Source organism: Cebidichthys violaceus, unplaced genomic scaffold, assembly GCF_023349555.1.
Source record: "Cebidichthys violaceus isolate CVI_PGR_0920_01 unplaced genomic scaffold, fCebVio1.0.p SCAF_15, whole genome shotgun sequence".
NCBI lineage: Eukaryota > Metazoa > Chordata > Actinopteri > Perciformes > Stichaeidae > Cebidichthys > Cebidichthys violaceus.
The window spans coordinates 12955287-12983272 of NW_027176318.1; the positions used below are offsets into that span (position 1 = coordinate 12955287).

The window sequence follows — 27986 nt, forward strand, 5'->3', positions numbered from 1 at the left end:
CTTTTTCTAAAAGTAAAGGAATATAAGCAACACCAGTTATTTTGGTGAGCGACTACAATAAAATAGTTGATAAAATGTCTTGGTATCAGATAGGAGTAGCGGCCAAAGCTGCAAAAAGATCACCTCTACAGTTAAGATCACTCAAAGCTTTCTAACAACCTCTTCAAAACACACAGGTTGTCGTTACCTCCGACACCGAGGTCATATGGATCTTACCCAGAAGTGTGATGATGCACCCTAAAATAGCCATGAGGGCGCCGGTGCTCAGGCCAGTGGCAGTGTAGGCCACAGCTCCACAAGACAAGGCCACGCCGTCGGAGTCACAGTCGCACACCCGCACGGAGAGCGTGTTGGTGCTGCTTAACGAAGGACTTCCACTGTCCACGATCAACACCGGCAGCCGATACATAGGCTGCTCCCGTCTCCGGAAACCACCTCGCTTCGTCAGGATTGAAGCTGTGTTGTCTGCAAAGTAGAGGAAGAACATACATTGATTAGACTTGTTAAAAAAAAAAAAAAAAATAGCCTTAGAGCTGTGTTTAATTTGCAATTTGTTAAGTTCATCGGCATCAAATGAAGAATGAGCTGCACGTATATGACTAGCAGGAGGTTCAACGTCTATTCCGCAATGATTGCTGTGCTTTGATGCAGTTTGAAATGATTTTACAGTGTTAAAAGCAGGAATGCCAACAGATGGTGTCATTAACACAATTCATTATGTGACACACTGTGGCGTCTCTCCCTGGTTCTGACCACCTGTTGGCTAATAACAGCTTTGGTTTGATGGCAAAAAAAAAAAAAAATGTATATGAAATCTCAGCGTATGAGAGACAAAGAGGCAGCCAGAGGAGAACAATATGCCATTATGGCAGTGAAAAAAAAAAAAAATCCATTTCATGACAACTACTTCAATAGATTGAAATGCACTTTCAAAGTGAGTAGTCACACTTGAAATGTAGATTTGTCCTTGAAGGACAACTCCTTTGTTTGTCGATATTCAGCGATATTCAGATTGCTCTTTGAGTCTAAGAACAAGTTAAAATGAATACAGAGATGGCTTCTCTAGTAAATGCCACGTTAGTCAAATCTGCGAAAATGTTTTCACCTTAGAAAAAAAACAAAACACAAAGTTGGTTGGGCTGAAAATGAACCAATTTGTGTCAAATAAATATAATCTGGTGGTAAATGCGAAACACTTGGCTGTGTCTATTATGTAATAAAAGATGTTAAGGCATTAAGCTACGAGGTAAAAGTACTCTGTGTTACCCTTACATGAGTGCTGAACAGTGGCGTAAGTACGCAGATATAATAGTAGCAGTACCACAGTGTAGAAATACTGTTACAAGTAAAAGTCCTGCATTCAAAAGTACAGAGGCATAAGCATACAAAAAAAAGAAAATACTGCAGAATTGCCCTTTTTTTCCAAAAAAGATATTATATATAATCAGATTACTTAATGCATCACTTATAATAATAAGTGATGCATTAATGTGTTCATCACTTTAATGTTGCAGTTGGTAATGGTGGGGCTACTGCCTCCTACAACTCATAATGGATTTGTTGATTATATTTATTTCAAAGCCAAGATTTCGGCTGGATTCAGACCAAATCAGCGTTGGAGGCAAAAACACCAGATCTCCCCTTCGTTTGAATGTGGGGAGCGCATTGGGAAGCCAACCAGAAACACCGTCTGTCTGACGTCACGCTGCGGTGGTCAATCCCGTATCCAGGAATCAGACTGGAAAGACGCTCACGGTAAGAAGAAGCTTCTTTAGCATGTAGCATGTAGCTGTTAATGCTTCAAATAACAATACACAGAAGCTTCCTCTGGTTTGTGTTCATTTGTTGATCGGTGGGGGTGAAAGTTCATAACGTGACGTCACAAAAAATAGGCCATTTAAGTGACACTCCCACACCGCCGCACAACCCTGGGTTAATCGCCGCAACGTCTGATTTGGTGTGAATGCAACCTTAAAGCCAAGTTTTCAGGGGACTTAATAACCAATCCTTTGGTAGTAGTTTGATCATTTGGGAAATACGTTTATTTGCTTTCTTGCCAAGAGTTAGATACTAAGATTCATATTTGACCATTAAATATGAAGCTACAGCCAGTAGCAGGTTAGTTTATCTTAGCTTAAAGACTGCAAACAGGTGGGCCACTGCTCCCTTGGCTCTAACCAAAGTAAAAAATAAAAAAAAGAGTAGAAATGTAAAATGAATACTTTATTGTTTTATGGGAAGTTATCTATTTCTTAGCCAGGTGTTCTCATCCAACTCTAGGAAAGAAAGCAAATAAGCATCTTTTACAAAATGTAAAGATGTATTTTCCATAAACACAATCTGTCTGTTAAATGTTTAAAACACACGATCTTACATAATCATACATACATATAATCAACACAACCTGGCTGCTGCTGCCTCTGAAGTGTAACACGGTAGCCTTGGACGAGCTCAAACAACAGACATGCATCAGCTCTGCACAAAGCATACAGCAGCATTGTGATGGAGTCTGGCAGAAGTCTTATGTATTTTTAAAGCTATATGCATAATTTTGTCTGTATGAAGAGCTCATTTTCTTCATTCACCCACTACCTTGCGTGTAGGTGGTGAGCGACTCATTATGGTACAAAGGCAGTTCCCAGCCTGTGCGTTAAGGTTAGAGTCGTTCTGTGATCCAGCACACAGAGATCCCGCTGCCGTGGATCGAAGCACAAATCTCAGATGTGCTCCAGTTGCTGCGGAAAGTTTTTTTTTTTTTTTTTTTTTTGCATTCAGTTTTGATAAACAATTACAGAAAAGGGCAGTGAGGGCATTGTCATGGCAGAATTATGGTTTCATTTGGCACGGCTAGGCACGCCGGGGGGCACCAGTTACTCTGTACTTCTTCTCCTGAGTCAGATTGCACAGTAGATTGTGACCGGATTCAGGGCAGATATAGAGGAGCCAGAGTGAGCAATGGCCAAAGTGTCAATTGCTTTGCTGCCAGGCTCAATTCGAAAGGAAGTAAGCAGCAAATAGACCGTACCTGACTTGACCAACACCCTTTACAGACTCCGAAGGCCACTGGCAATTTTCTCAAGGGAGCCTTTAATTTAGCAGCTGAATGTAACAGGGTTGATCTGACAGGTGGGTCTTTGACAAGGCTGTAGACCTGCAGTATAATTTTTTAATTGGTGATTCTGCAGCAATACAAAAAGTCCACTAAAAAGACTTTTACTTTGAAAAAAAAAATGAACTTGATTTGTCAAACTAAGACTACTGAAGCGTCATACTATGGCTTCAGCTAAACTAACTATTCAATATTTTACTTTTTGATATCTTCTATGGTCTTTTTTTGGGGGGGGGTGATATTGAATTCAGTGCTTTTGAGGACTTTTACAGACTCCCTGGACTTGCAGATTTCCGCGTGAATTTTTCCTGCAAGATAGGAAAATGTCTACACTCTAATCACAGACGATCACGAAATGACAGTAACACCGGGTACGTTCTTAGTAATGAAACACAGACGGCTGTCACACCTTTGTTATCACGCAGGGTGAAGTTGAGGTTGCCGGCTACAGGTGCAGCGAGGGCGAAATAAAAGCGGTGTCCGCTCAGAGGTTCATCCTTATCGACTGCGCTGATGGTCTGGATCACCTGAGGACAACAGGTAAAACAACAAGACATTCAGGATTAGTTATCTTGCTGATCTTTATCGGATCTCACTGGCAGATTAACTGAAGCTGTAAATTGTTCAATGTGTGCATGCGGTAAGAACTATTGTATCAGTTTAAGTATTGTATATGCATCACTTTTCAGTCTGTCATAAAGTTATTTATGTGGAACTGTAAATCTTTCTTAAAAAGCCGAGCAATGGTGTGAGTGAACTAGAGAAAATCAACTTGATTGTGATTGATGGAAAGGATTTGTTTTATAACGTTTGGCTGTGGTTTTGTGTCATTTATCTCTTCAAGTGCAGTAAGTGCTTATTTGGCAAGAGCTTGGCAACCTCTTAGGGATGAAGTGTTTTCTTTTGGGAAGTGATTTCTTCTGAAGAAAATTATTGTCCAGCAACTATTCTCTTTGTCCCCACACCTCAGACCATAACATCCGTTTAGTAAAATAATTGCCTGAGCCAGAAAAAAACCCCAATGGATTGTATTTTTTTTGCACATAGTGCCTTTGGGCAATGACAAGAAAAATCTAATAATCCATGGCAACTTTCAGGATTTGTAAAGAATTGTTTGCAAATGTTATTTTCACCATAAATAGACATTTCTACCAACCAGTTTTTGAAAAAGTCATCGGATTTTTTGGGGAGTGGTTCATTTTGAATAATCCTGTTCACTCTCTAAAGTCTTCTAAACTACAGTTAATGAGAAAAAAAAAAACGGTCTCTAACATCCTGGAGTGAAAACTGTTGTGAAACCCTGGGAATTATCATTTCAGATACATTTTTACTCACTTTGGTTCACTATAGCTTTCCAATTAAACATCACATGCACCTCAAAATGCGCTCCTCCACTTGCGAAGGCTATCAAAGGGTTAATGAATGTTACACACGTTCTTCTTACTCTTATCGCTGAAGCACAGTCACATACACCTGCCTGGATTCGTCACCATTTTTAACCTGACATGTTAAATGTCAGGCTAGTTGTTTGTGCTCCAGATGTTATGCAGTCAGACATTCCCACTTCATTATTACAAGTCTGAAAATGACTCATGATAAGAACTGCTTTTGCTCGAGGCGATGCAAGACAAGCATTCATATCTCTGAGTTAACAAGTGAATGCTATTTGTTTCGGCCCACTTTTATTTTGCCTCTGAACTCCGGACTACACAGAATCGTCCTCCCTTTTATTGTACAGCAGTGTTGACGTCTATAAATAATGCAGGAAATCAAATTACCCAAATAATCCAATTTATTTACACCCACCAGCATGAGCTGTAATGATTATTTTGATGCATACAAACGTGCTATCTGAAAATCAAGTGCGCTCTTTTAGCAAATAAATAAGGAAAACGTTCATTTCTTCTGTGCAGCAGCACTTAGATGCAGTAAGAAGGGGAGAAAAAAAAAAAGAGAAAGATCTCAGTCGGTACATGCTGTACAGGAGGAGCATATCACACACAAACACGCCATATGGACGACAAATGATAGCCACCACGACGGCCATCAAAGTGGGAGTTACTGCAGCAGTGTCCTTATAAATTTAGATCAAACCTCCCGAATCCTTTGTAGGCAATCTAGGAACTCAACCCGGTGACAACTCACACCCGTGGACGGGATCCAAGAGATTCTTAGAAGCAAATTCACACTAAATTATCACATCTCCCAGCACCAAACAGCTCTGCGACAAACATCAAGACAAAAACAAAATTATGAAAAAAAAAATTATGAAAAAATAACAAGGGACGAGGAAGAAGAAAAAGAAAAAAAAAAAACGCAAATGATCCATCAGTGCTGAGACATGGATTATCAGTTGTCAGCTGTGATTAAATGCTGCTGGTTACAAGCTGTCAGGTATTAGAGGTTGGTGTAGGTGGCAAACGACATCCTGCCAATTATTAAAACTGGCAGGCGGGGTGAAAATTCATGAATATTTTACTCTTGTTTCTTAACAAAATTAAAATAGTTGCTATTTCATCAGCCAAAGTAATCATAAAGTGCGCTTGTTTTTCAGTTTTCTGTTTGGTATTGCAGCGCAAGGGGAATTTATACTGGAAGCAGAAATGCAAAGAGGTTATCTGCTCCAGCTGAAGAACGTTTGGGATATCTGTGTATACAGACAGGATTGATGTTTGTGTCAGCGCCACATCGGTGCCACAACCACTGAGCACCTAAACATGCAGTGTGTGCATGCCCGACTACATATCATGAAAGCTGCCATTGATTCCGGGATCATAATAACTCACATGCCTCTCACTCTGTTATGGAAATATCACATCTGATAGAAACCTCGCTTTGTGGCTCTTACACCGACGATGAATCCTATACACAATTTCAACCCTTTGATGTCCTTTGAATATTGCGGACGGATTCGGAGCTTATCTCTAGTAAGGTTTCTATTTCCCTCTGCAGAGGGAAAGGACTGTAAATCATCCTTAAATCAAACACTTTGTAATGTATAATGCCTTTCATTAGTGGGGCTCTGATGCAAGGCGTTCCTGAGAACCTTTGGCGGGGAATTCTCTAATGGGTTGAGTAGCAGACAGGAGGAGAGAGGCATGGGCGTGGACATAAATTCTGGCGGAAAGACATTAACGGCAGCGGCAGACTGGTGCCTGTCGCAAGGCAAGACTGAGGAGGCCCATGAATCACCGAATTAGAGGTCTTTTTTGAGTTCACACATCGGCAGCACATCAGATCAAAAAGGATATAAAAAAGGACAAAGGTGTCTCTGTTTGTCGCTTTGAAGGAGGAGGAGTAGGAGAATGTGCAAACAACGGGGGCATGCACATGCACACACACACACACACACACACACACACACACACACACACACACACACACACACACACACACACACTTCCATACACATTCATTGGTAGTGCAATGATTGTCATCTTGCAGTGACTGGCATTAGATTTTCTGCTTTTATCTCAGATATAGGGACTTCTGCTGTGTGCTGAAAACCTTTGGACACTCAGGACAGGCAAAAAAAAGCCAAACAATTTAAAATTGTGAAAAACTTTTCTGGGTATAAACAGTGTCCTACAACAGCGATTCACTAAATGTTTGACTTGCTTCCTCTTAAAACGAAGCACTACCTACAATACTGGATATTTGAGCAATAGGTGGGAGTTTAAAATAATCTTATAATGATGTACAAATCGATGAATTATTGACCCAGCTCTAATGTCAACCTGCAAACCCTCATCACTGGCACGCAATCAATCAAAGAGGGATATTTCCTTTCCATGTTGTTTTTGAATATGTTTTTTTTTTAAGTTTTCTTGCCAAGAGAAGGGCGTCAGCTTAGTAAAACAGTTGTGTTGTGATGATCTGGATTGACAGAAAGCTCGAGTTACAAACTGGAGGACGGATTTTGACAGACGTGAGCATTTAAGAGGCACGGAGCGTCTACTAAAAGTTACTCAATGCCAGTATTTACGGAACTAAGTTCCCGTAATACCATGTTAAGGCAAAATTGACAGTAGCTTGTAAACAACAAAAAAGAGACAAAAAAAGAACAAACTCTGAACTGAAATGTGTTCACAGTATTGAGTATTAAAAAGTGTCAAATTTGAGATTGAATGCTTGGACAGAATCGCCGTTTATTTGTTTCTGATCAGACTTTTATTTCCTAAAATGAAACAGTACAATTAGACACATTTTAATCGGGCAAAGGTTAGAGAATATGCAATGAGCTGTTTAGCATATCCTGTTAAATGAAAAAGAACTGTTTACGCATACATTCTCCACCACAAGGCATCGGTATGAAAGTTCAGGCATCGTACCGATATCAACATTTTTCCAAGGATCGAGAGTCCCGCAAATGAGCTTCAGCTACAATCAAAAAACAATTCCGTCTTTAATCCAAAGCCAACCACTGAGTCCGTATTCTTTGATTGAAGACTTCAGTGTGGTAATTTGGACACACATTCCTCCAGACTACGCACCACCTGGATGATTGAGCTGAACCTTCACAAACCAAACACCGAATGCTCACTCAAAACTTCCACGAATCAAATCCTGCCAATTAAAATGTGTGCGTTTTCAACGGTACGGAGTACAAACACTTCGTGATTTAATCATCCCAAACACCTGAAGTATCTTAGCGAACTTCTATGACCATAATTCCTTGCACCTTTGACACAAAGCCTCCGTAAGCTGCGGCGTGTCTGTGCCGACTGCGACATTCGCTGGAGAGACAGCTAGAAATGTGGCCTCCTATAATGAGGAAAAGAAATGCCAGCTAATGTAGCATGGCTAGACAGAGAGGCTTTGGTGTGTGAAAAATCTGAGAGATAACGAGCTTGAATAATACTCCTCCACTCTTTGACACCAGCAGAGTAAATACGCGGCATTTTGAAATCGACTCCTTTTACTACTCTAAAATCTGCAGTGTGTTAATATTGAAGGCTAATTATCAGAAAGTCCGCCGGATGAGTCACACGTCGAAAAAATCAAGCCAGCCACTTCAAAAAGTTGAACTAAGAGTATAAATAAGCATTGCATCAAAGAGGTGGCAGTTGTTGCCATGGCGGCAGCTGCCACCTGGGGGGGGTTGTGTTGGCGAAGGAAGGAAGGAAGGGAGTGAGGGAGGGAGAGGTGATCCTGCGTTTTTCACACCTTTCCTATGACATCGACGACCCAAACATCACCCATGTGACACCCATAACTTTGTGAACCAACGTATCAACAGCATGCCACCCTGCTGTCATCACACACACACACACACACACACACACACACACACACACACACACACACACACACATGCATCTACACACAAATACTTTACAAAGGCAGTCAATATGTACAACTCAACAAATGTCATCTTTCAATCTTTTTTCATTCTTTGAAAGCCGGCTCTCTCATTTCACATTGATTGGCCGAATCATTTGCCGAGATTCGTCTTAATACACGTTTTGTTGGCCTCATCCTGACAAGCCGGAGCTGCCGAGGCTAAAGTGATCTCCTGGTGAGATCTGAGATTAGATTTTCTCCATGCTCTGTCTTTTTATAGAACAGACAGTATGCTGCCACGCACTAATCTTTTCCACGTCCCTCTGCGTCTTGACATATCTGTTTTCATCTCCCACCTTGATGCAACACTCATAATAAACTGATAATTTGAATGAAGACTGGAGGTGTGAAGATATTTCTTGTGTTTGCGTGACTGATGTTGACAGACGAGGCAGTAGTTTAGAGGTGTCAAGTAAAGTTTGGAGTGGGAAAAGTGGGGGAGAGGACACTATAACAGTTTTCAAAGTACATCCACGTGTTTTTTAACACAGGGCAAGTACATGCACATAAAGTCATAATGAACCATGTTGATGGGGCATAAACAATATTTCAAAATAAAGGCTTTATTTATTTTTGTAAACTCCTTACGATAATTCTTTGTCTTATTTGTATTTGTGGGATAATCATGCTCTAAGTTTTGGAACTATAGCTCCTATAACACGTTGGGGAACGCAAACAGAAGGTATACTGTTTGCAGTGCATGGATGTCCACAACTCCCCACTGGATTATTTTTGAAACCATATTTAGAAAAAATCTCATAACAAAGTATCTTTGCCTCACGTCTCTCCCCTGTTTCCCAATTTGAAAACGCCTGTTCCAGACTACCCAACATTCATGAACCTCGGGAGGATGCCGGGCCTCCTCAGGGAGGCTGCAGGAGTTCAGGGAGGGGTAGTGGAGCAGATTGGGGGCAGCAGAATGCCAAGTCCACTCATGTATGTAATGGTTACACTAAAGTGATTGTACAACGTGACCCCCCCCCCCTCTCCCACACCCCCCCTCCCCTTCCTGCCATCCCTACTGCCCCGGCCCTGTCCACCCCATCATAATATCAATTAGTATTATGGCAGAAGACAGACGCACCGATGATCCGTAACAAGTGGCATCTCTGGAGAGAGCCAGTGCCACGAGACGGCCTTAATTAGGCCTGAAAAATGGCAGGTTATTCCATCCCTGCACTCCCTGTTAATCTGTGCTACAGAGCCACAGAGTCAACCCCGGCCCCAACTGGCAAATGTTATTATTTCATCTCTGTCGCAGCTGTGAATAAGCCAATGGGCGTGACAGCCAGTGGGCGACCTACGATTTTTAACAACGCTTTACAGGGAAGCAAACACAGTTAGTACGGACCAACTGTTCGGCGGTACAGCCGGACATACAGTACACAACAGGAGCATTTTAATTAATTAGGAATCAGGGAGACGGCAGAGCACACATCTGACAGGTTACGAGTCCAACCAGTCTGTCTGCTAACAGACAGACGACACCTAGTTGTAATTCAAACTGGGTTCTGCATTCAAATGTCAACCTCTCTCCTTCCCATTGCTCTGAATGTGTTTTTGGGTGTAAATTTCATCATGAAATTTCCATTTTGCCTGCCTTCATTATTCAGACTGAAGGTGCAATCCCGCTGGTGCACTTCAGTGATGCCTAAACAAAAGGCTGTATTTGAGTGGGATTTAATAGAAATTGGATAAGAGAAAATCAAAAATGAGAACACTGCTTGTCTGTAGGAGCAATAAGGTGAAGGAGATGAGGAAGCACACGTCACGAGCGAAACACAAATTTACATTTTATTTTGTTAACTGTACATTATACATTTGCATGGTATTGGCCTATGAGTTTCAGATATTTCACGGGTGAAATGTACAAAATATATTACACGTTAAACACATGGCCTATGTCATGAAGTCAGATGTGGTTTTGGGGCTTTATTGTGTTAATAGGAATAAAAACTCACAGTAAAAAAAACATTGCTTTTGGGAAATTTCACATGTGAAATATCTGAAAATCACATATCAATGTATAACATTCACATGACATTTTTGAAATATTAAAAACATAAATTTCAGTTGTGTTTTTGTGCTTTTAGTATTGATCATGTCATATAATATATATTCTTTTTTTTTTCCACTCAGCAAATCTGATCTCAGCAATCCCTCTCCATAGTTTTATAATATGTTACAAATGTGCGTGGCATCAACACACTTGATCACGGAGATGTAATAAATTAATGTCTCAAACACGTCTCAAATGTCATTAAATTACAAAAAAAGAAGTGTGACTTCTTTCAAATTTAACTTGTGAAATAAATCAACAACACATGAAGAGGCAGAGACAGTGAGAGATGATATTTTTACCCAGTGCTAGTTTGTAATTTATAATTACTTCCCAGAACTTATTTCTCATTAAAATTCAGCTTTTTGAGCAATGAGTGTTAGATCCAAGTCAAGTTACTAGCTAACTAACTTACCAACTAGCTAACTAACTTTTAAGCTAACTAAATACCAACACCATATCAATATTCATCAGTCAGATATTCTTCGGAACATTTCCCTTCAGTTAAATATTAAGGAAGTTAAAAACAATCCACCCACAACCACAGTAACACACCAACTATTAGCATGTTAATAAAGAACTAGCTCGTAGCTGCAGCAGCTCATGCTACGGCTGCACCACTTTAAGGCTATATGGAGAGAATTTGAATGCAGCACGTCTTCTCGCCGGGTGGATGAGGACAGAGGCCTCCGTCACCAGCAGCTCCTCACTTTGCAGCAGAGTGGCTCGTAGCCACACCTAGGGGCTACCTCACAGCTCAGCTATCACTGGCATTGAGTAAGCAATCTGTCTGCTTCAGCTGAGTAATTACAGATATGCTGTACCTTTTCCTGCTGATGATGCTGTCATGGGCCGTGGCTGTTGCTATGTCCTCGGGGCCGGTTTGATTGTCGGGGAATTACTTTGTTTCAGTATTGTCATAGGCTCTGCGCCATAATTTATCAGATGCTAGTGGGGAGAAATGTACAAATGATCTGTTGAATTTGAAAGTCAGGGCGTATTGATGGGTGATAGATGGTTGCCAGGGATGCTCTAAATGTGATATTACTGAGCAACAACACTCATCCCAAGATAAGTGGCAGCATCATTAACCAAAAATAGGCATTCAGCTGTGGTAGAAACGCATTCTTCAATAATGATCGCAACTAATGTAGAGGCAATGTTTATTTCAACAAATACTCTGAACCCTAAGGCTAGAATGTGATTAATTAAATATAGATTTAGCAATATCTCAAACCACCTCAAGGTAGGCTGAATTGTATGAACTTCATTAAGATTTTTTTTTAAGTCTGAACAAAATAAATAAGAGACAAAGAGAAAAATACAACGAAGCAACCCCAGAAAGCTTCACCTGTGAGGCTCCACGTTGTGGTCAATCATCATGTACACGGGAGAAAAAAAATGCAGACATGAAATATAGTCTCCCATTTCTGCAAATTAAATTTGTTCACCCTCCCGTGAGCACGGTGACAAACAACTCTGAAATATATAAATGCAAATAGCATATTTAAAAGGGCCTAATAGCCATTTTCCAATACAATGCATCATTCTGATCAATTGTACTTATTCAGGTCTACACGCCTCCTTTACACTTCGCCTCTGATTGTATTTTCCAAATGCCAGGAACAGACGAATCGCCGCCGCAGACACACAAGTCATTTAGCAACAATGAAGCCAAATGCTAAACACGGGGGGGAAAAATGCCATGCATGGCTGCAGCTTCTTTTCCCTCCTTCTCTTCCTGGATCACACAGTCTTAAAGCCCTCAAATCTCTCTGGGTCCCTATTTCGTGATTTTGTGATGCCTCCTCTGCCTCGCTGCCCTCTGTGGTGATCGTTTAATTACACAAAGCCTCAGAACGGAAAAGTCAAACCACGGCAGAGCAGCGATCCTTACCATCATGAGGTATCACATTACATTGGATATTATTGTGGATTAGGACCACAGGCAGAGTCAAGCGCTGTCATTAATTCAGTCGGCTTTGACAGTATGGAACGAGAGTTACATCTCCAGTGAATGATAACACCGACAATACCTGCTATTAAATCTTAAGGATGTGTCTCATACTAATGACGCCGTCTCCCTGGGATGACCTCGAGCTGTGAAGTGGATATGTGCACAGTGGACTTGTTTTTGAGGAACAAGAAAGAGTTTTAATGGCTTTGAGACTCAGCAGGCTGTCTTTGTGAGTCAAACTTCAAGCGAGCGTGGGGAGAGAAAAGGAAGGGAAGCTGGACAGACTGCAGGGACATTTCTGGGTCTTACCTGTCCTGGCATGGCGTTTTCACAGAGGATGGTTTCATAGTCTATGGCAAAGACCGGCGCATTATCATTTATGTCCAGCACAGTGATGAGAGCGATGCCTTTTCCAATTTGGGTTGGGTCCTCTGAAGGGGAAAAAAAAAAAGGAGAGAGAGAAGAGAGTCCCTGTTCGTGTCAAGAGCTTTCAGCAAACTTTCTTTAAAACACTTTAATCCTGCCTTAACTTTGCCTTGATGCACTTGGCCATTTTATGGAATATTGATCTTTCTCATGTGTTTTAATTAATCGCAAAGGAGGAGGGGAAAAAACTGCTGCTGTAATGAAATATGCAGTGTACCTCCAACAGCTGGCGTCCTTACCCACTCTGCTGCGGATCAGCCAAAGTGATTACACTCGGTGCCGGCTTGTTGTCGGGGAAAGGCTGCGTGTGCGGACGAGCCATCTTGCACTGTGGGCTTCACGCCTCTGTCTGCCTGACACACACTGATGGCTAAATGGCTACGTCTGAGTGCAAGATGATGATTAAGCCTGGCGTCGCCGCCACGCCGGCCAGAGATGGCGCGCTGACATTCGGGGGGAGAGGTGGGGGGGGGGGCGGCTGATTTGATGGTGATAAAAAGGACGCGCGGAGCCTCGGGCCACAGGCTTCTTGTCATTGCCGCGGTCTGGCCAGAGCGCATGAAATGTGAGTGACTGCAGCTCAAAAATGCACAACATCCCTGAACCCAGGAGTCTCTGCACTCTTCAGTTAGAGAGAACCTATTTACTATAAATACTGTGATCAGGCATACAGGGCAGTGGATTATGTAGCCAGTCCGTAAACCCAAAGATGTTTTCAGCTGGAAACAGCTCCCAATGTCACTGTGAGTCAGAAGCCAGTACCTCATGCATGAGGGACTGTTGTGACATTTCATATGGCTATTATTATATGCTGCCTTCTCTTTTGTTGCTATATCAGGCAAGCGCTCACACTCGGGAATCAACCGAGTGGTGTGTCTGTGTGCTGTTAGACGTAAATAAAAACAAATCTTTGAAGCAAAGAATGATAAAAAAAAAAAAAGGTTTTGAAGAGAAATGAATACTTTTCATACAGTGTTCAGTGAGGAGATGTTAAAGCAGCAGGAACTGCCAGGTTGACAGGCTGGTGTTCTTTTTTAACTTATACTAATGTGACGGAGCTGTCGAGAGAGCTCTGCGGATCATGTGCTGTGGATTGTTGTCCATTGTGTTTGCATGATGGAAGTGCAATGATACGGGGGAAAAAAAAAAAAAAAAAGGCACTCGTGTCCTTCGAGCCATTGAGAGATAATCAAAAAGGCAGGCGGCACTTCTTCACATCACATTAACATAGTTCACCCGTGGGTGAGATCGCCCACTCTTAGTCAGCATCTCGTCCCCCTGGCTCATGGACACATGGAGGTCGACTGTCCTGTACGTGAATTAACATTCCCCGACAGCCCTACAACAACCCCAACAACTGTATTGCCCTCTGCACACAAGGCTATAGGACATTATGAGGATGATAACAGGACAGATACAGTAGCGTCACAATGACAAAGTATATGAAACCTTAGAGCCTAACAAGTATCTGACCACTCAAATGTCTTCGTCATTTTTGAGGATTCTTGGACTAAACAGGCTTCTTGTTTCTAGCCAGGAACCATTGATTTTGCAGGCCAAACTGACAACCGTTGCAAGCAAATCAGCTGCTGCAGCTAGCTAAATAAGCTAACTTGAGATCCATTAGTTGGTTGAGAACAGTGTTGACAGTTTCAACTCCTTTTGTAGAGGACATCTACATAAACAAACAGCATGACTCTAGTACTGCAGTGTTGAGCTTGTTAGTGCTAGTATAATAAGTACCTTAAAGAATAAATGTATGATCAGACCCCGTTTTGCTGCTTAGCTTAAAATGTGTAGGGCTTTTAAGATGAGGACACATAAATTATTGCACAATTGGCTGAGGTTGTTGGAGCCTCTAACGTTACCTGAACTCTTCCAGGATGAGTTTCAACACAGTCGGAAAAACTACACTTAAACAGGGCCTGTTAAAACGCATTAAACCCACAAATTAGTGTAGTGAGCTAATAAATCACGTGGTTACTAAGGAAGTTAGCCAGGTATGCTAACAATTGTAGCTTATTCTTTTCCCTTTTGCATGTGTTTTTTTTGCACCCCTCACAAACTCTTAAAATGGTGAGTTTCACTTTAACTCCAAACCCACTCGGGGCTTTAGTGGTGAACGGTCGACTCCGGCTGGTGCGGCGGATTTGAGAACGTGTGGCGTAAGTAAACTTACGGCTCTCGATGGCGAAGATGGTGAGGTTATGGATCAAGTTGGCCTCTCGGTCCAGAGGCTTGGCTGTGCTGATGACCCCGCTTAGAGCGTCCACGTTAAAGAAGCGCTCCAAGTCGGTGTTCCTGTCTATGGAGTACCTAGACGAAAAGAACACAACCATATACTCAGCCGAAATACCTTACAGAATTACAAGACACAGAGAGAGCTTTAACCAACCATCAATGAATTGTGTTTACACTTTATATAACGTATAAGATGTTTTCCAATTATAAAGTAATTAGCACACTTCAAATTCAGAATTGCAGCAGAAACTTGGACCTTCACAGCACGAACGAAACAAAAGCCTATTATGTGTTGATCAAATTGAGGTCTCTCTGCTTGGCCCTCAGCACACAACACCCTTTCAATGCACAGCAGCTCGTATTTCTAGAGAAAATTACAACTTAAATTAGCCTACATCCAAAGGGTATTATTGCAATGTAATTTGACTCTTGTGGCTGCATTAGTTCCACAATAATTTTAATTTCAACAGATGTAGTGAAATATATTGCAGACGCTGATAACAGTCACAGGAGCAAAAAGAGGCAATTTACAGCAACAATGGTGCAGTAATTTGATTTTCTGATTAAGATTACTTTACAATCCTAACAGACCATGCATGAATACCACACAATATTCATTCAATTAATGCAAAATTGTAGGGGATCTCGAGAGTGACAACGCACAGATTGGCAATATGAGTGCTTGTTTTGACTCACAAATGCCACGACACAAGTGTTGAGCCTTGACCCTCCTGAAGGAATGCCCTTCTCTTGTTTAAGATGGCATTTCACTTCTGCAAATGTTGCACTCCTCGGCCTTCCCACCATCTGGCATTGTGTTTGTCGACAGCCACACGGGGGACTTTCGAGGGTCTATGAATTCTGCGTTTGCAGATTATGCGGAGTAGTTGAATAGAATATGAACACATTCATTTTTCTTTACTTGATTCGGGTGCTTCATTTGGGATTCTACGAGCACATTTGTTCTCTAACAGCTCTGGAAAATCTGTTTGTACACTTTTCTGAAAAGTGAATTATGACTGAAAAAGCTTACACGAGAACAGATGTTCCACATGTTGAAATGGCAGTTGGGCAGGTTACCTGATGGCGTTGTTGGAGGTGTCCGGGTCATGGGCAGAGACCCTCCCGATGGAGGTGCCCACTCTGGCGTCTTCCGAAACAACCATCTTGCTGAGCGGTGCGGAAAAGACGGGTGGCTCGTTCACATCTTCCACTGTCACCCTGACCGATGTCGTGTCACTAAATGGGCCCGCGCTCAAGAAGTTGGAGTCAATATTCCTGTTCGTGGCCTCGATTCTTAGAGAGAAGGTGCTCTTCGTTTCAAAGTCTAGAGGCTGGTGGGGGGGGAGAGACAGAATACACAACATACTGTATGTGAGAGATGTTCACTTTTCTTTTCAAAATGAGAGCGTTGGCAGAAAATGCTCAGTTGTTCTTTGTTGGAAATGTACTTGAAGACTACGCTGCTATGGCTACCACATTTATAGTCAGTCAAGGGTAAAAGAACAGGTTATATATGTATGTACGTCTGTGAATCTTTCATACAATGTTGAGATATTGATCCCAATTAAGGATGTGGATGGAAAGTCAAACTTAAAGTCATTTGCTGATGGATTATAGTTGCTTTGCGCTGTGAAGCTATACTATTGATTTTAAGAAAGGCACACAACACGGCGAAAAGCATAGAGAAATAAATGCTTTTTGTCATTTTGCCCGGCTTATCGAACTCCCCATTGCGAGGAATAATATACTGCAGAAGAACGTTGATTTGACACTTTCATTATCAGTGGCTCTCTCCGATGTTGTAATTGTCTTGGGTTTGTGGCAAAACAAACAAAGGATCAAGTCGGCCCATCTGACAAGAATTGCTAGTGTCCAACAATGGCTCTCCCTCTCCCCACAAAAGAGCTGCAGCAATGAACTGTCACATCCGCGTGGCCCGAGGAGCCCATTTCAAGTCCTCTGAAACCATGAAATGTAAAGTGTGAGCCATGAGCGCCGGAGCCTCAGAAAGTGAGGCAAGAATATGCAACGGATTTCCTGCGTAAATGAATAAGTGGCTTTGGTACACATTTAACTTCAGATGTTATATTTAATTTATGTAGGCAGACATCAATTATATTATTTATAGCATCGTGGTTCCCATGGTGAGAGGAGTGTTTTTAAGTGTTAAAGTCTCTGCTTCTCTTCATCAGTCCTTACAGTGATCTGTGGTAAGCACAGATCTGCAGCTGCTGTGGTAGTAAACCTTCGAGTGACCATGGGACGTAAACTTCGATCCAAGGTGTTGGAGATAGTCGATGCTGATTTGTCATTAGTGATTCTCACTTAATCCAAAAGGTGCAGGACACATCTTACAACAAGGTGAGGAGAGGACAACCGGGAGAGGCAGTTGTCCTTTTCCTCCAGTAAATAAGCACTTGAAATGGTTTTATTATCATTTTATTCTGTTTATTAAAGAATTAAAGAATTATTATTGTGCAGGAACTACAATCTTGCTACAATGCCAGTGTACTATCCAATACACCACAGATCAAAATAGGAAAATGTACAAAGCTGGGGTTACTCATATATATTTCTCATGGTGCCAAATCCCATGAAAAGACCAAAATCAACAAAGCTGCAGTCGCTTAATACTTTCTGACTCCCCCACCCTGCCTGTGCACTCAGCCCCATGCCCAGCCATTCCTCCTAAATACTTCAAACATTTAGTCACAAATATGTAGGTTCTTTCTGAAATAAAAATGCTAAGTAAGTTCCTGAAACAGCAGCGCACTCTAGTTCATAGAAAATGTGACTCAAACAGGAGTAAATAGTATGTATGTGTTTGTTGGGGAGGGGGGGGGGGGGGCGCTATTATCAGCTGTGGATTAATACACATTTGGTGCTCTAGTAAATATTTACAGCTGCAGGACGTTGTATGCGGGATTGACTCAAAATAAGTTACAGTCCCCAGGTTCATGGAAATGAAGGAGCACATCGCCCAGTGCCACAGCGCGGCTCATTGATGTGTTTTTGATGTATGGCACAGAGGATTCAGCTACGAAACACTTGTTAATAGGATCAATTTATCGTGGGTTTAGGAGTCTTCACATGCTTTAATATTTCACATTGAGCTTTAGGAATCATTCGTATCCGTGGGTTGGCTACACATTACACTAACACGTAACTAAAAAAATTACGAATTGGCCTCCAGTTGGAAGGAAAAATTTTATTTTTTGATATCTCTTTATAAGTACTTGCAAGTAGAAACATATTAGAGTTAACTGTAGATGGGAATAGCTAAGACAGTTCAATCAATATTCCAAAGCGATACTCAATGCCACACCAGCTGCTGGAGTACAGGGCTCTACCCAGCAGCCGGAAAACGTTGCCTTGTGTCTCGCGGACTTTCAGGAGGGAAAGTGCGGCACCATTTATGTGCAGAGAGTCACGGCACAAGGCTTTAGTTTCTGACAAAACCCAGAGGCTGTCTTTGTTTCTCATCCGGTTTCATATGCAGTACCTTCAGGAGAATGATGACCCCATCTTGTGTGTTCTCGTCCGTTGTTATGTTGAACATGCCAGGCCCGTCGCCGTCCATGATCCTGTAGTCCATCTCTGCGTTGGAGCCTATATCTGCGTCAGCCGCTTTGATTCTGGCCACCACAGATTGCACCGGCAGCGACTCCAGCACCGTGTACTGATAGTTTTCTGGAAGAGGAAGGACAGGAGCGGATGCTGGTAATGGATGTGCTTATTTCCCCACCAACTCACCTTCAAGCAGCTCAGCTCAGCTTTTTTTTTTTTTTCCATCCTTTTTTTTTCATACCCCCCTTCAGCTTTGATTCGGCTGTGTGGCTCCTCAATAAATTCATGTTGCATAACACAGACAGGCAGCAATTGTGACACACATGGAATAAAGCACTTTGCTTCCACTCCATACTGCAGCACAGCCAGTGGATAATGCGATATATAAGTTGGATATAAAATTAAGAAAGCAAAGACCAATTTCAGTTGTCATATTTCTGTAGGTTTTACAGCTGGGAGAGAATATTTAGCAAAACATAAAGCTCCGTTAATGCTGCCTGGATGTAAAGGGTTATCCCTTACACCAAAAAAGACAAAGTAAGAAAAGAAAGAGAAAAAGAGTAAGGCTAAGATCCTCTCGCTATCTTTCATGGGATGAAATGTCCACTTGAAGATTCTATTACTCAAAAACTCTCCATTGTGTTCCCATGGCTTTTCTCTAACCCTTTGGATTTAAAGTACTCTTATAAGAATAAAGAAGGGAATCATATTCATAATCATAATCTCCCCAATCACCATGGCAGAGCTCATTACCAGACCTTTCTGTGTTCCTCACAGTGTCTCCCTCAGCCACCGTCTAAATGCTAATCTGCCTGACATTGTTTGCCGCCATGTAATCTTTATAATGGCTTTTTAATTTGCCGTGGAATAGCAGCTCTTTAAAAGACCGAAGAATTGCTTTCCTCCCTCCGATTTGCCCCATGCACCTTCCTCTTTTCCCATCCCCCCCCCCCCCACCCCCCACCCCCCCCACCCTGTCCGCTCATGCAAGCTAACCTTGGCTTCTCTTCTTTCGTTTCTTCCAAGGACCAGCTAAAGGTACTGGACTCTGTATCAGCTCTGATGCTCCATAATGGTCTATTGATTCTGACCCATGACCCCGTGAGCGCAACAGCGGGAGCAACAACCCAAATTCCTCTCACTGTCTCTTTCTTCCCGTCATGACAGCACTGGGTTAAAACTGCATTGATGACTTGTTGTGCAGTCTTGAACCTTACTTTCCCCCCGGGGACCGGCAAATTGACTCTGCTTCATAGCAAGTGGCGAGTGCACCAGCCAGCCAGTGGCTAGGGTATCAGCGGTAAACCGATTGCCGGCGCTTCGGATTATCATGAGAAGCACTGCATGCCTTTGAATCTTAAAGCTCGGCCTGGAAACCATTTGCAGCCCGTGAAATAGGCTGACAACAAAAAAAAAAAAAAAAGGAGCCCGATTGATCCCGGTATCGAACGGCGAAGCAGCCCCCAGCTCTGATGAAGAGTAAAGCACGGAGGTGCACACCTTGCAGGAAGGCTGCTTTTTAATTTAGTTGTAAAAGTCCAACTGTTTGTTGAAAATATAAATGCAGGGAGGCTGCAGAGATAGAGAGAGAATTGTGTCTGGACGGCAGTTAACAAAACTTTGGACAGCGAATGAGATGAGGTTTAATGGTGAAGATTTAATGAGGGTATTTCGCTTCTAACAGTATTTTCTGTTCAACTTTATTCTACCACACAGGAAAAGTGTTGTTGCAGAGTAATAGAGCAAATTTAATTTTTGCCAATGATTTCCTTTCAAGTGTGGAATAACAGCCCAGGCACTTTTGCACCACCATCCATTACATACAGAGTATGTGGCCTCATTTGGTTCTGTGAGTTCAAGTGGCTTTCCGACGATAATAGATCTTTAAGCCCCATTCAGCCGGAACAAAGAAAACATGCAAATGAACCAAGGAGCTGATGGCTTTACTGCCGATTGCTGAGTAGCTGTTGAAAACATGACATGTGCTGTGCATGTCAAGCTCAATTGGCCGCGTAAGGGACAACGGGAACAGGAGTCTTACTGTGAGTGAACCGAGGCGGGTTGTCGTTGACATCGGTGAGCGTGACAGTGACGGAGGTGGTGCCGGAGAGGCCACCCATCTGGCCGACCATATCTTTGGCCTGGATGACGAGCACATACTGATCCCTCGTCTCCCGGTCCATGTTGGGCAGAGCTGTTCTGATGACACCTGAAGTGAGAGAGAGAGAGAGAGAGAGAGAGAGAGAGAGAGAGAGTCAGACATGCTGTCCCTATAGACCAGCTCAAGTAACCCTTCATCGACATGTTCCAAATGTGTTCTTTTAAACTGATTTTGATAGTGGATAGCCTACAATAATGTTGTCATCTATATATAGATATACATTGGGTTCTATTCATGCTATTCATCTTAGGAATCCATTTCATCAAATAAAAACGCATCTTAAACCACCAAACAGAAAGATTGACAATTTTCTCCAGATACCAATTGAGCAAGACGCTGAATCAAAGGATGTCTCCACGCTTTTTAAGTGAACTCAGAAGGATTGATCGGCATCATTAAAGCCATGGTGTCTGGAGGTTGGCAAGTATGCTGATCAAGCGCATGTACTCATCATTGACCATGATTATTGACTTGGCTTTTCATCTATAAGTGCCGTAACGCTGTGCTGAACCTTTTTAAACAAAGACCCTGTGGGTTGAGTAGCGATGACACCGACACCTGCTGTGGGTCATTTCATACAATGCACTGATTTCACCGGTACCAAATCTCCCGGACTAAATACAAAAACACATTTGTTCTCCAAGAAATGTTGAAAGAATCAGCAATAGCTTATTATTTTTGAATAACAGTGATTTAAGTCAGTAGTGAAATAGTGTTGTTGCTTGTGAAGAATTCATTTTTTTCAAATTAGTTGAGTGCTTTGAATGTTTGTTTCCACAATGGGAATCACTAATTATAATAGTTTCGGTTATATTCATCCATATTTTGCTAGTTCTTCTTCTTTTTGTTTCGCCGCACAGCTTTCAATTCACCAAAAGTATTGTTTTTTTTTTAATACAAAAGCATAAAAGGCTACATCTACCGGCCCGTACCAAGCGAGTTGACAGACCACTCAAGCACTGGCAGGGCTCTACACATGTCAAAAGAATCACATGGGCACATCAACGGAGCAGTGATTACAAGAATACACGATTTGAGGTTAATGGGTTGATGTCCGGCTCGGCTGGTAGCTTCTTTACACGACGGCAACGAGTTGTGACTCCTCCGTGCCCTCAAATGTGCCGTCACTCCAGACGGTTTAGGAGAGTGACATATGATGAGGTTAATGTTAAGACGCTGTCAGAAGAGAGAGCACATGCAAGGGGACATTTTCGCCGCCAGGGGAGTTATAATCTGTCTTTCCTCCTGTCATGATTGATCTGTCGTCAGAAAAAAAAAAGCATCAGAGATGTGACAACAGTGGCATCAAATGAGTGGCATTTATCTGTCTGTACCTGAGCTGCTGTACCAAACAGATAGAGTGTTAGGCCATGGCACGCATGCACAAAATACCAAAAAAAAAAAAAAGAATCTTTTCACTAATGCCATTTTTCCAATCTCAACTTTATCTATGCAAAGATGATAATTCCAGAAAAATGACCCACACCACGCATTTAAATGCAAAGAAGAAATGTCCTAATCCCTCAAAAGCAATCACTGTTGCTTTCAAAGTTAATGAGTTACCACACAATGTGTTTCATTCATTAAATGGCACTTATTAAAGATGCATGCAGAACATGGACGATTACTCATTAGGAAACACACAAAGCCAAAGCACACAGTTCCTCTTTTAAATGAATCATTTTTTTTTGTGTGGCATTATCGCATTCACAGCCTGAAGAAGCAGATCAAAGCTAGTTAGTACCTGAAGATTTTTTTATCATAATCCTTTAAATTACCCAGAAATTCGACATATAATTGAGGTCCAATCTCTCGGGGCTGCATTAAAACACTGACTGTGTTGTTTTTAGATTTGGAATCAGCAAGAGACAGATTTCTGATAAACAGCCCTCACTCGCTAAGGTTCACCAATTCCAGCACTATGTATACTGTGTTTGTGTGCTCGGCTTTGACTCTGAAGAAGACAGGTGCTGGTTTTATATGGCTGCTGGGGGTTAAAGGATAATGTTCCATACACAAACCTTTCCTCCACGGCCCGACTGCATGCCTAACCCTTACCCTCATTCTTGTTTAAACTTGAGCATCTCTAAACATTTAAAATCAGGTTTTCATAGGAAAAGTACAAGCACACACACTCTCTTACTCACACACGCACACACACACACACACACACACACACACACTCACATACTATTTGCAATTAAGCTCGATCCAGGTCCAGAGGAGGAAGGACAAACAAATCAAGTAAAGTGGGTCAAAAGACTTCAAGAGAAAAATGAAGATGCCTTTTGACCGTCAACCGCGGGTGGACTTGAAAAATAAACAATTCCATTAAGTGTTTAATTTTCTCTCTCTGCCATCCTATATTAATGTCATTACAGTCCCTCCAGCTGAAAACTGTTATTGGCCGCTGTAACTAAATGCCTCAGTTAGCTAAATTATAGTGAGCTGTCCACTTTCTTTCCTCCACAGTCCCTGCCAGTGGGCTCACATTGGGATGACGGTGGTCAATAAAGCAATGATCTCTTTTGCTGTTGCTCTGCAAAACATGCCATTTCAGTCCTGCATCAAAATAATGAACAGTGGGATGCTGTCATGCAGTAGTGGGGAAGAACAAGGCTCCCTTTCTGTGCTTTGGTTAAGCCCCAACGACAAAGTCAAAACATGTCATCTGTTCCTTTCTTTTTAGTGCTTTTATGCGGAGAATTTAGACATCTATCTCTGCGCTGTGGATATTCACCCATCTGCTCCATTTATCCCCTGCATCCGTCCTCCATCCATCCTTTGACCACTTCTCTGAGGCTTTTCCCACAGTGTAACCTTGTAGCCAATTAAAGAGCACCACCACTGCCCTGGCGTCTGCTGCTGCGACACCTGCGAACCCTGTTTACTCGAGTTGCATCGGAAAAACTTACTTCAAGCCTACAATCCGGCAAGGCTCTCATAATACCAGTCAGACACAGACGGAACAAAACTTCTCTCTTCATTATTCCATACCACACGGCCATAGGGACAAAGCATGCATGTCTGGACTTGAAAGAGGAATCTCGGGTAACATGCGGGTGAGGCATTGCTGAGGAGGAAGCTGGATAATGGTTGGATTATAATAACAGCTGCTATGGATGGCTCCAAAAAAGGTGAAATAAACTAGGAAAAAAGATGTTGAGCTTGTGCAGCCAGCAGTGAGACAAATGAATGCTCTCACTAAACCATAGATAGGCTTCACACACAATTGATATACTTATTTAATATCAGCTTGGTGTGTTGGAGCCTGAGAGATATTGGCCGTGGTTAATGATGCCATGAATCCTGATTCCAGCAACCGGAAAAAAAAAAAAAAGAAGAAAAAAAAAAAAAAAAAGCACGAGACATGTTTCTCCCTCCGCCTGGCCAGAAGCACACATACTTCTCACCGAGCGACACTGCTAATCCACACGCCGATGTTGCGAGACTGTTGTTTGTCTGCTGGGTGCCAGCCCCCCAACCCCCCCTTCGCTCTCTATCTCTGTTACCCCGTGCGGCGCTGGTGTCATTCCTGGGGAGAGGCGATGATTAAAATCCTTCTGTCGCTATCTCGGCACGGCCTCGCATTGCGCCGTGACTCCTTGCCTCCGGTGCGAGCCAGACGCATTGTAGCCGTGCATTTATCTAGCTGTCTCCACACCACTGGCGGCAGACGGGTGGGCCACGCTCCCTGCTAAAGCCCAGATACTTGACATTTGTCTTGGGAAGAGGAAATAAAAGTGCAGACTTCGGAGGAACCCTCTGGCTCTGCGTGCAGCGATGAGAGGTGCTGATGAAGGTGATGAACACTTAAACATGAAGGGTGCAGTATGTGATTTGCTGAGCCCTCAGGCGGTCCACTTACAAAGAATAGATCCCATAACACGAAAAACAGGCCATACAAACTGGGAATAAAACCCCCAGACCAGGTAGTTTATTACAGAGTGACATTCAGGCATCACGCTCTAATCACGGGTCACCATACTTGCTCAGTGTGAAAGGGCCACTACACAAAGGACCCAAGTGTTATAGAGACATATTACAGACCACAGGATCCATTCGTTCGTAATGTTGCGCTGAAAGGGAGTGTGTTCATGCGTGCAAACATCCAGGTGGTGTGTTGTTGTTTGTGATTAGAATTGAAAAATTGCATCTCCCTCTCTATATTACAGGAGACAGCCAGATTTATATCCAGCCTTAAGCTGTAATGTTTTCTCGATTTAGTGCGGTCGCCGCCACGAGACCACAACAAAGCGCACTTTTAAAGAAGACGGTAAAAGAAAAGCGCACGTGGTTTTAAAAGAAATACCGCGCTAATAACTTAATCACGGGCCGATCACAGCTAACCCGTCTCCTCCTGACCTCTGCGTCACATTTTCACACTCGATGATTACCCAAGGATTGGACCTGGCCTTTTCCCTTTATTTGATACGTATTCAGCTTAATTCGATTCCCAAGCTGAGAAGAGACAAAGCTCGGTCCGTCCCGGCTCCTCTCACCTGAGTGCCTGTCACATTCAGATGTCATACTCGTGTCGCTCCGAGAGGCATGCCGTGTCACATCTTAAATACCCCCTTCAGAGTGTAATTAATCCTCTCATTCAGGCACCTGGCATTTTCGACTAACAAAATTCTTCTCTTGTTATTCCAGCCATTGAGGCTGGTGAGCAGGCATGCATGCTTAGCAGGGCTAATGTGCGCGGATAATTGTCTCTAAAGGACTTGCCATAACGCCGAGGTGTACGTGGCTGAAGGCAGCTGTTCAAACCTCCTTGAGCCTGCCATCAATTAGAACGCGGTCCTTAACAGCATTCGCCATTTCAGCCTCACCTTCAAACTAAACTACAAGGAATCAATCAATATATATTACAAAATGCTGTCTTGAGCACCTTCAGGTGCAGCAACTTATGTATTTTGCCGACATTATATATTGCTTGGAAGTTATTGGAGCTATTCAGGATTAAGTACTTTTCCCCAAGGGTAACCTTGTAGATTCAATTTGGGATTAAGAAGCGGAGTAGAGAGACTTGTTAGACGAGAGTAAGACAGGATGCTAGCCACCTAAGACCGGGTCCCAGCGCATCATCCCCCTCCCTGACCATTAGCCCTCTGCCACTTAATCGCTAGTGCAGTATTGCAGTGTGGAGCTCAGAGTGTATTTCAGCCCAGGCACTTTGTCAAAGTCACCCTCTGCTATGGCCCAGGCGTGTGCTGCAAATGGGACTAATTAGTAACTTGCAAAGACAGAAGAACGCTCATCCCACAACACTCAATCCTGCTCTGCTGTCTAAAAATGTGGTGTCTCACCCCCAGAGAGTATTCTGTAAGATACATGGTATTGACAATATGTTAAAAACTAACAGTTAACACCAACGATGTGCTCCCTTTCACAGCCAATGCAGAAGGCAGACACAATATTTAACACCTGTGGGGATTGTAATGCCTTTTAAAGCGAGACTATGTCAAGACAAAAAAAGAAAGAAAATCAATTCAATACACTTAGTTGTTTTCATTGCCTTGTTCAGGTATCACCAATAGCTTGTGGTAGTTAATGTTAGCTATAAGTAACCATAACTCTTTATGCCGAATTATCCATTTCAGAGTCAAAACATTACTGCATTCTAATAAAGTGAAGCATGAATGTGTTCATCAAATTAATGTTGCAGCTGGTGAAGGTGGAGCTCATTTTGAGTCATCTATATACTGCCAGGTAGACAATTCTGTCCCATAGGAGACAGTAGATATCATAATTTACTGGTTGATTTTTATTTTGTAAGGATAGAAGGAGTCTTCTTGATTCTTCAGCCAGGTTGTCAAATAGACATACAGATGAATAGATGAAACGTTTTAGTTGACTTTAGCTTGTAAACATTTCTATAATATAGTCTATTTACTTTTTATATTGGAAATTCAGGGTTTTTTTTAATCGGGCTTGAGTCGGGCTTGAACAGAAATGCAGGTTAACTTGAGCCTGGCCATAGTTCTACTGTAGGAGAATGACTACAGGTCACTTACAGTAAGCAATCAAATTGTTTGAAATATCAGATATTTAAAGAACCCACTTAGCTTAATGAAAAACACTTCAGCAACAGAGGAAGTGAAAGCATGAGCTCTCGTCATTGAGCTGAATGGCTCTAAGAAAAACATGATATGAGAGTATAATGGAGAGTTTATGGGGCAGACTTGCTGTTTGAGCATCACTTAAATAAATGTCTGCTCTCGCTCTAATTGGTATTGGTGTCATGAAGTCTAATTTGAGACTCGTCGATGGGTTCAAGTGTTCTCGCAAACTTTGTTAAAGATCATTGAAGAGCCAGAGGCAAGTGGTCAAGTTTCTGGCAGTCCCTGGTTTAGAAATTACTGCTTGGACACAACTTGATAAATGAGTCTCCGTTTTAGTTCTCCATGAGATCATTCTAATTTCATTTTAAAATAAGAAGTAGCAGAAAGTGAGATGAGTTGCTTTTGGATAATTAAATCATATTTGATACTCTTTTTTTTTTTTTAAGTGCTGTGCTTTTTCAGAAAAGGTAAAAATAAAAAAAACCTCACAAATAGACAAATAAATACAAAAGTTGGAAAGTTTGTAAAAGGGGCTGCAGAGTTAGAAGTTGATGACACAACAGGATGTTTTTAACAGGACAACAGCAGAGCATTTTTTTTAATAGCGTAAATGTTTCCCCAAGGAAGTTCTTCCTGAAAGGTAACTGAATTAAGATGAGGACGAAGCCAACCGTGTGAACACTTCCTAATACATCTATAATAATTACAGTTGTGTCTCGTACTTTTTTCAGGGAGCAATATAGGGGGAAAGGATCTAAAAAGAAATCTATCAAAATAACTTCCACAAACCAACAGAGACCTCCAGACAGTAACAACGCTGCCATAAAAGCCTGCAGGATTTCCCCCTTGTCGCACAAGCTACTGTTCCATAAGCCGTGTTTTTACACTCGGTCGGTGTTAAGGTTACTCTTGTCAAACAACATGTCGTCATGCTTCCCCGACATCCAGTCCCAGACGGAGTCATACCTCTCTGACAGCCGTCCATGCTGTTCAGTTCTGACACCGACATTGCATCTCATAACCATGAGTCTTCTAGGAGGACGGAAAGAGAGCCA

General features: G+C 42.2%; 1 protein-coding gene across 1 annotated transcript in view; it reads right to left on the reverse strand.

Annotated features, from left to right (window-relative positions):
- Positions 1-27986, reverse strand: part of LOC137871979 (cadherin-7-like) — an 82093-nt gene that overhangs the window by 9342 nt on the left and 44765 nt on the right. The window contains exons 5-11 of the mRNA XM_068710130.1: positions 20747-20914; positions 18641-18828; positions 16216-16469; positions 15074-15210; positions 12778-12899; positions 3519-3636; positions 217-465 (exon numbers count right to left, since the gene is read on the reverse strand). Coding sequence (XP_068566231.1) covers positions 217-465; positions 3519-3636; positions 12778-12899; positions 15074-15210; positions 16216-16469; positions 18641-18828; positions 20747-20914 — 1236 coding nt within the window. The remainder of the gene's footprint in view (positions 1-216; positions 466-3518; positions 3637-12777; positions 12900-15073; positions 15211-16215; positions 16470-18640; positions 18829-20746; positions 20915-27986) is intronic.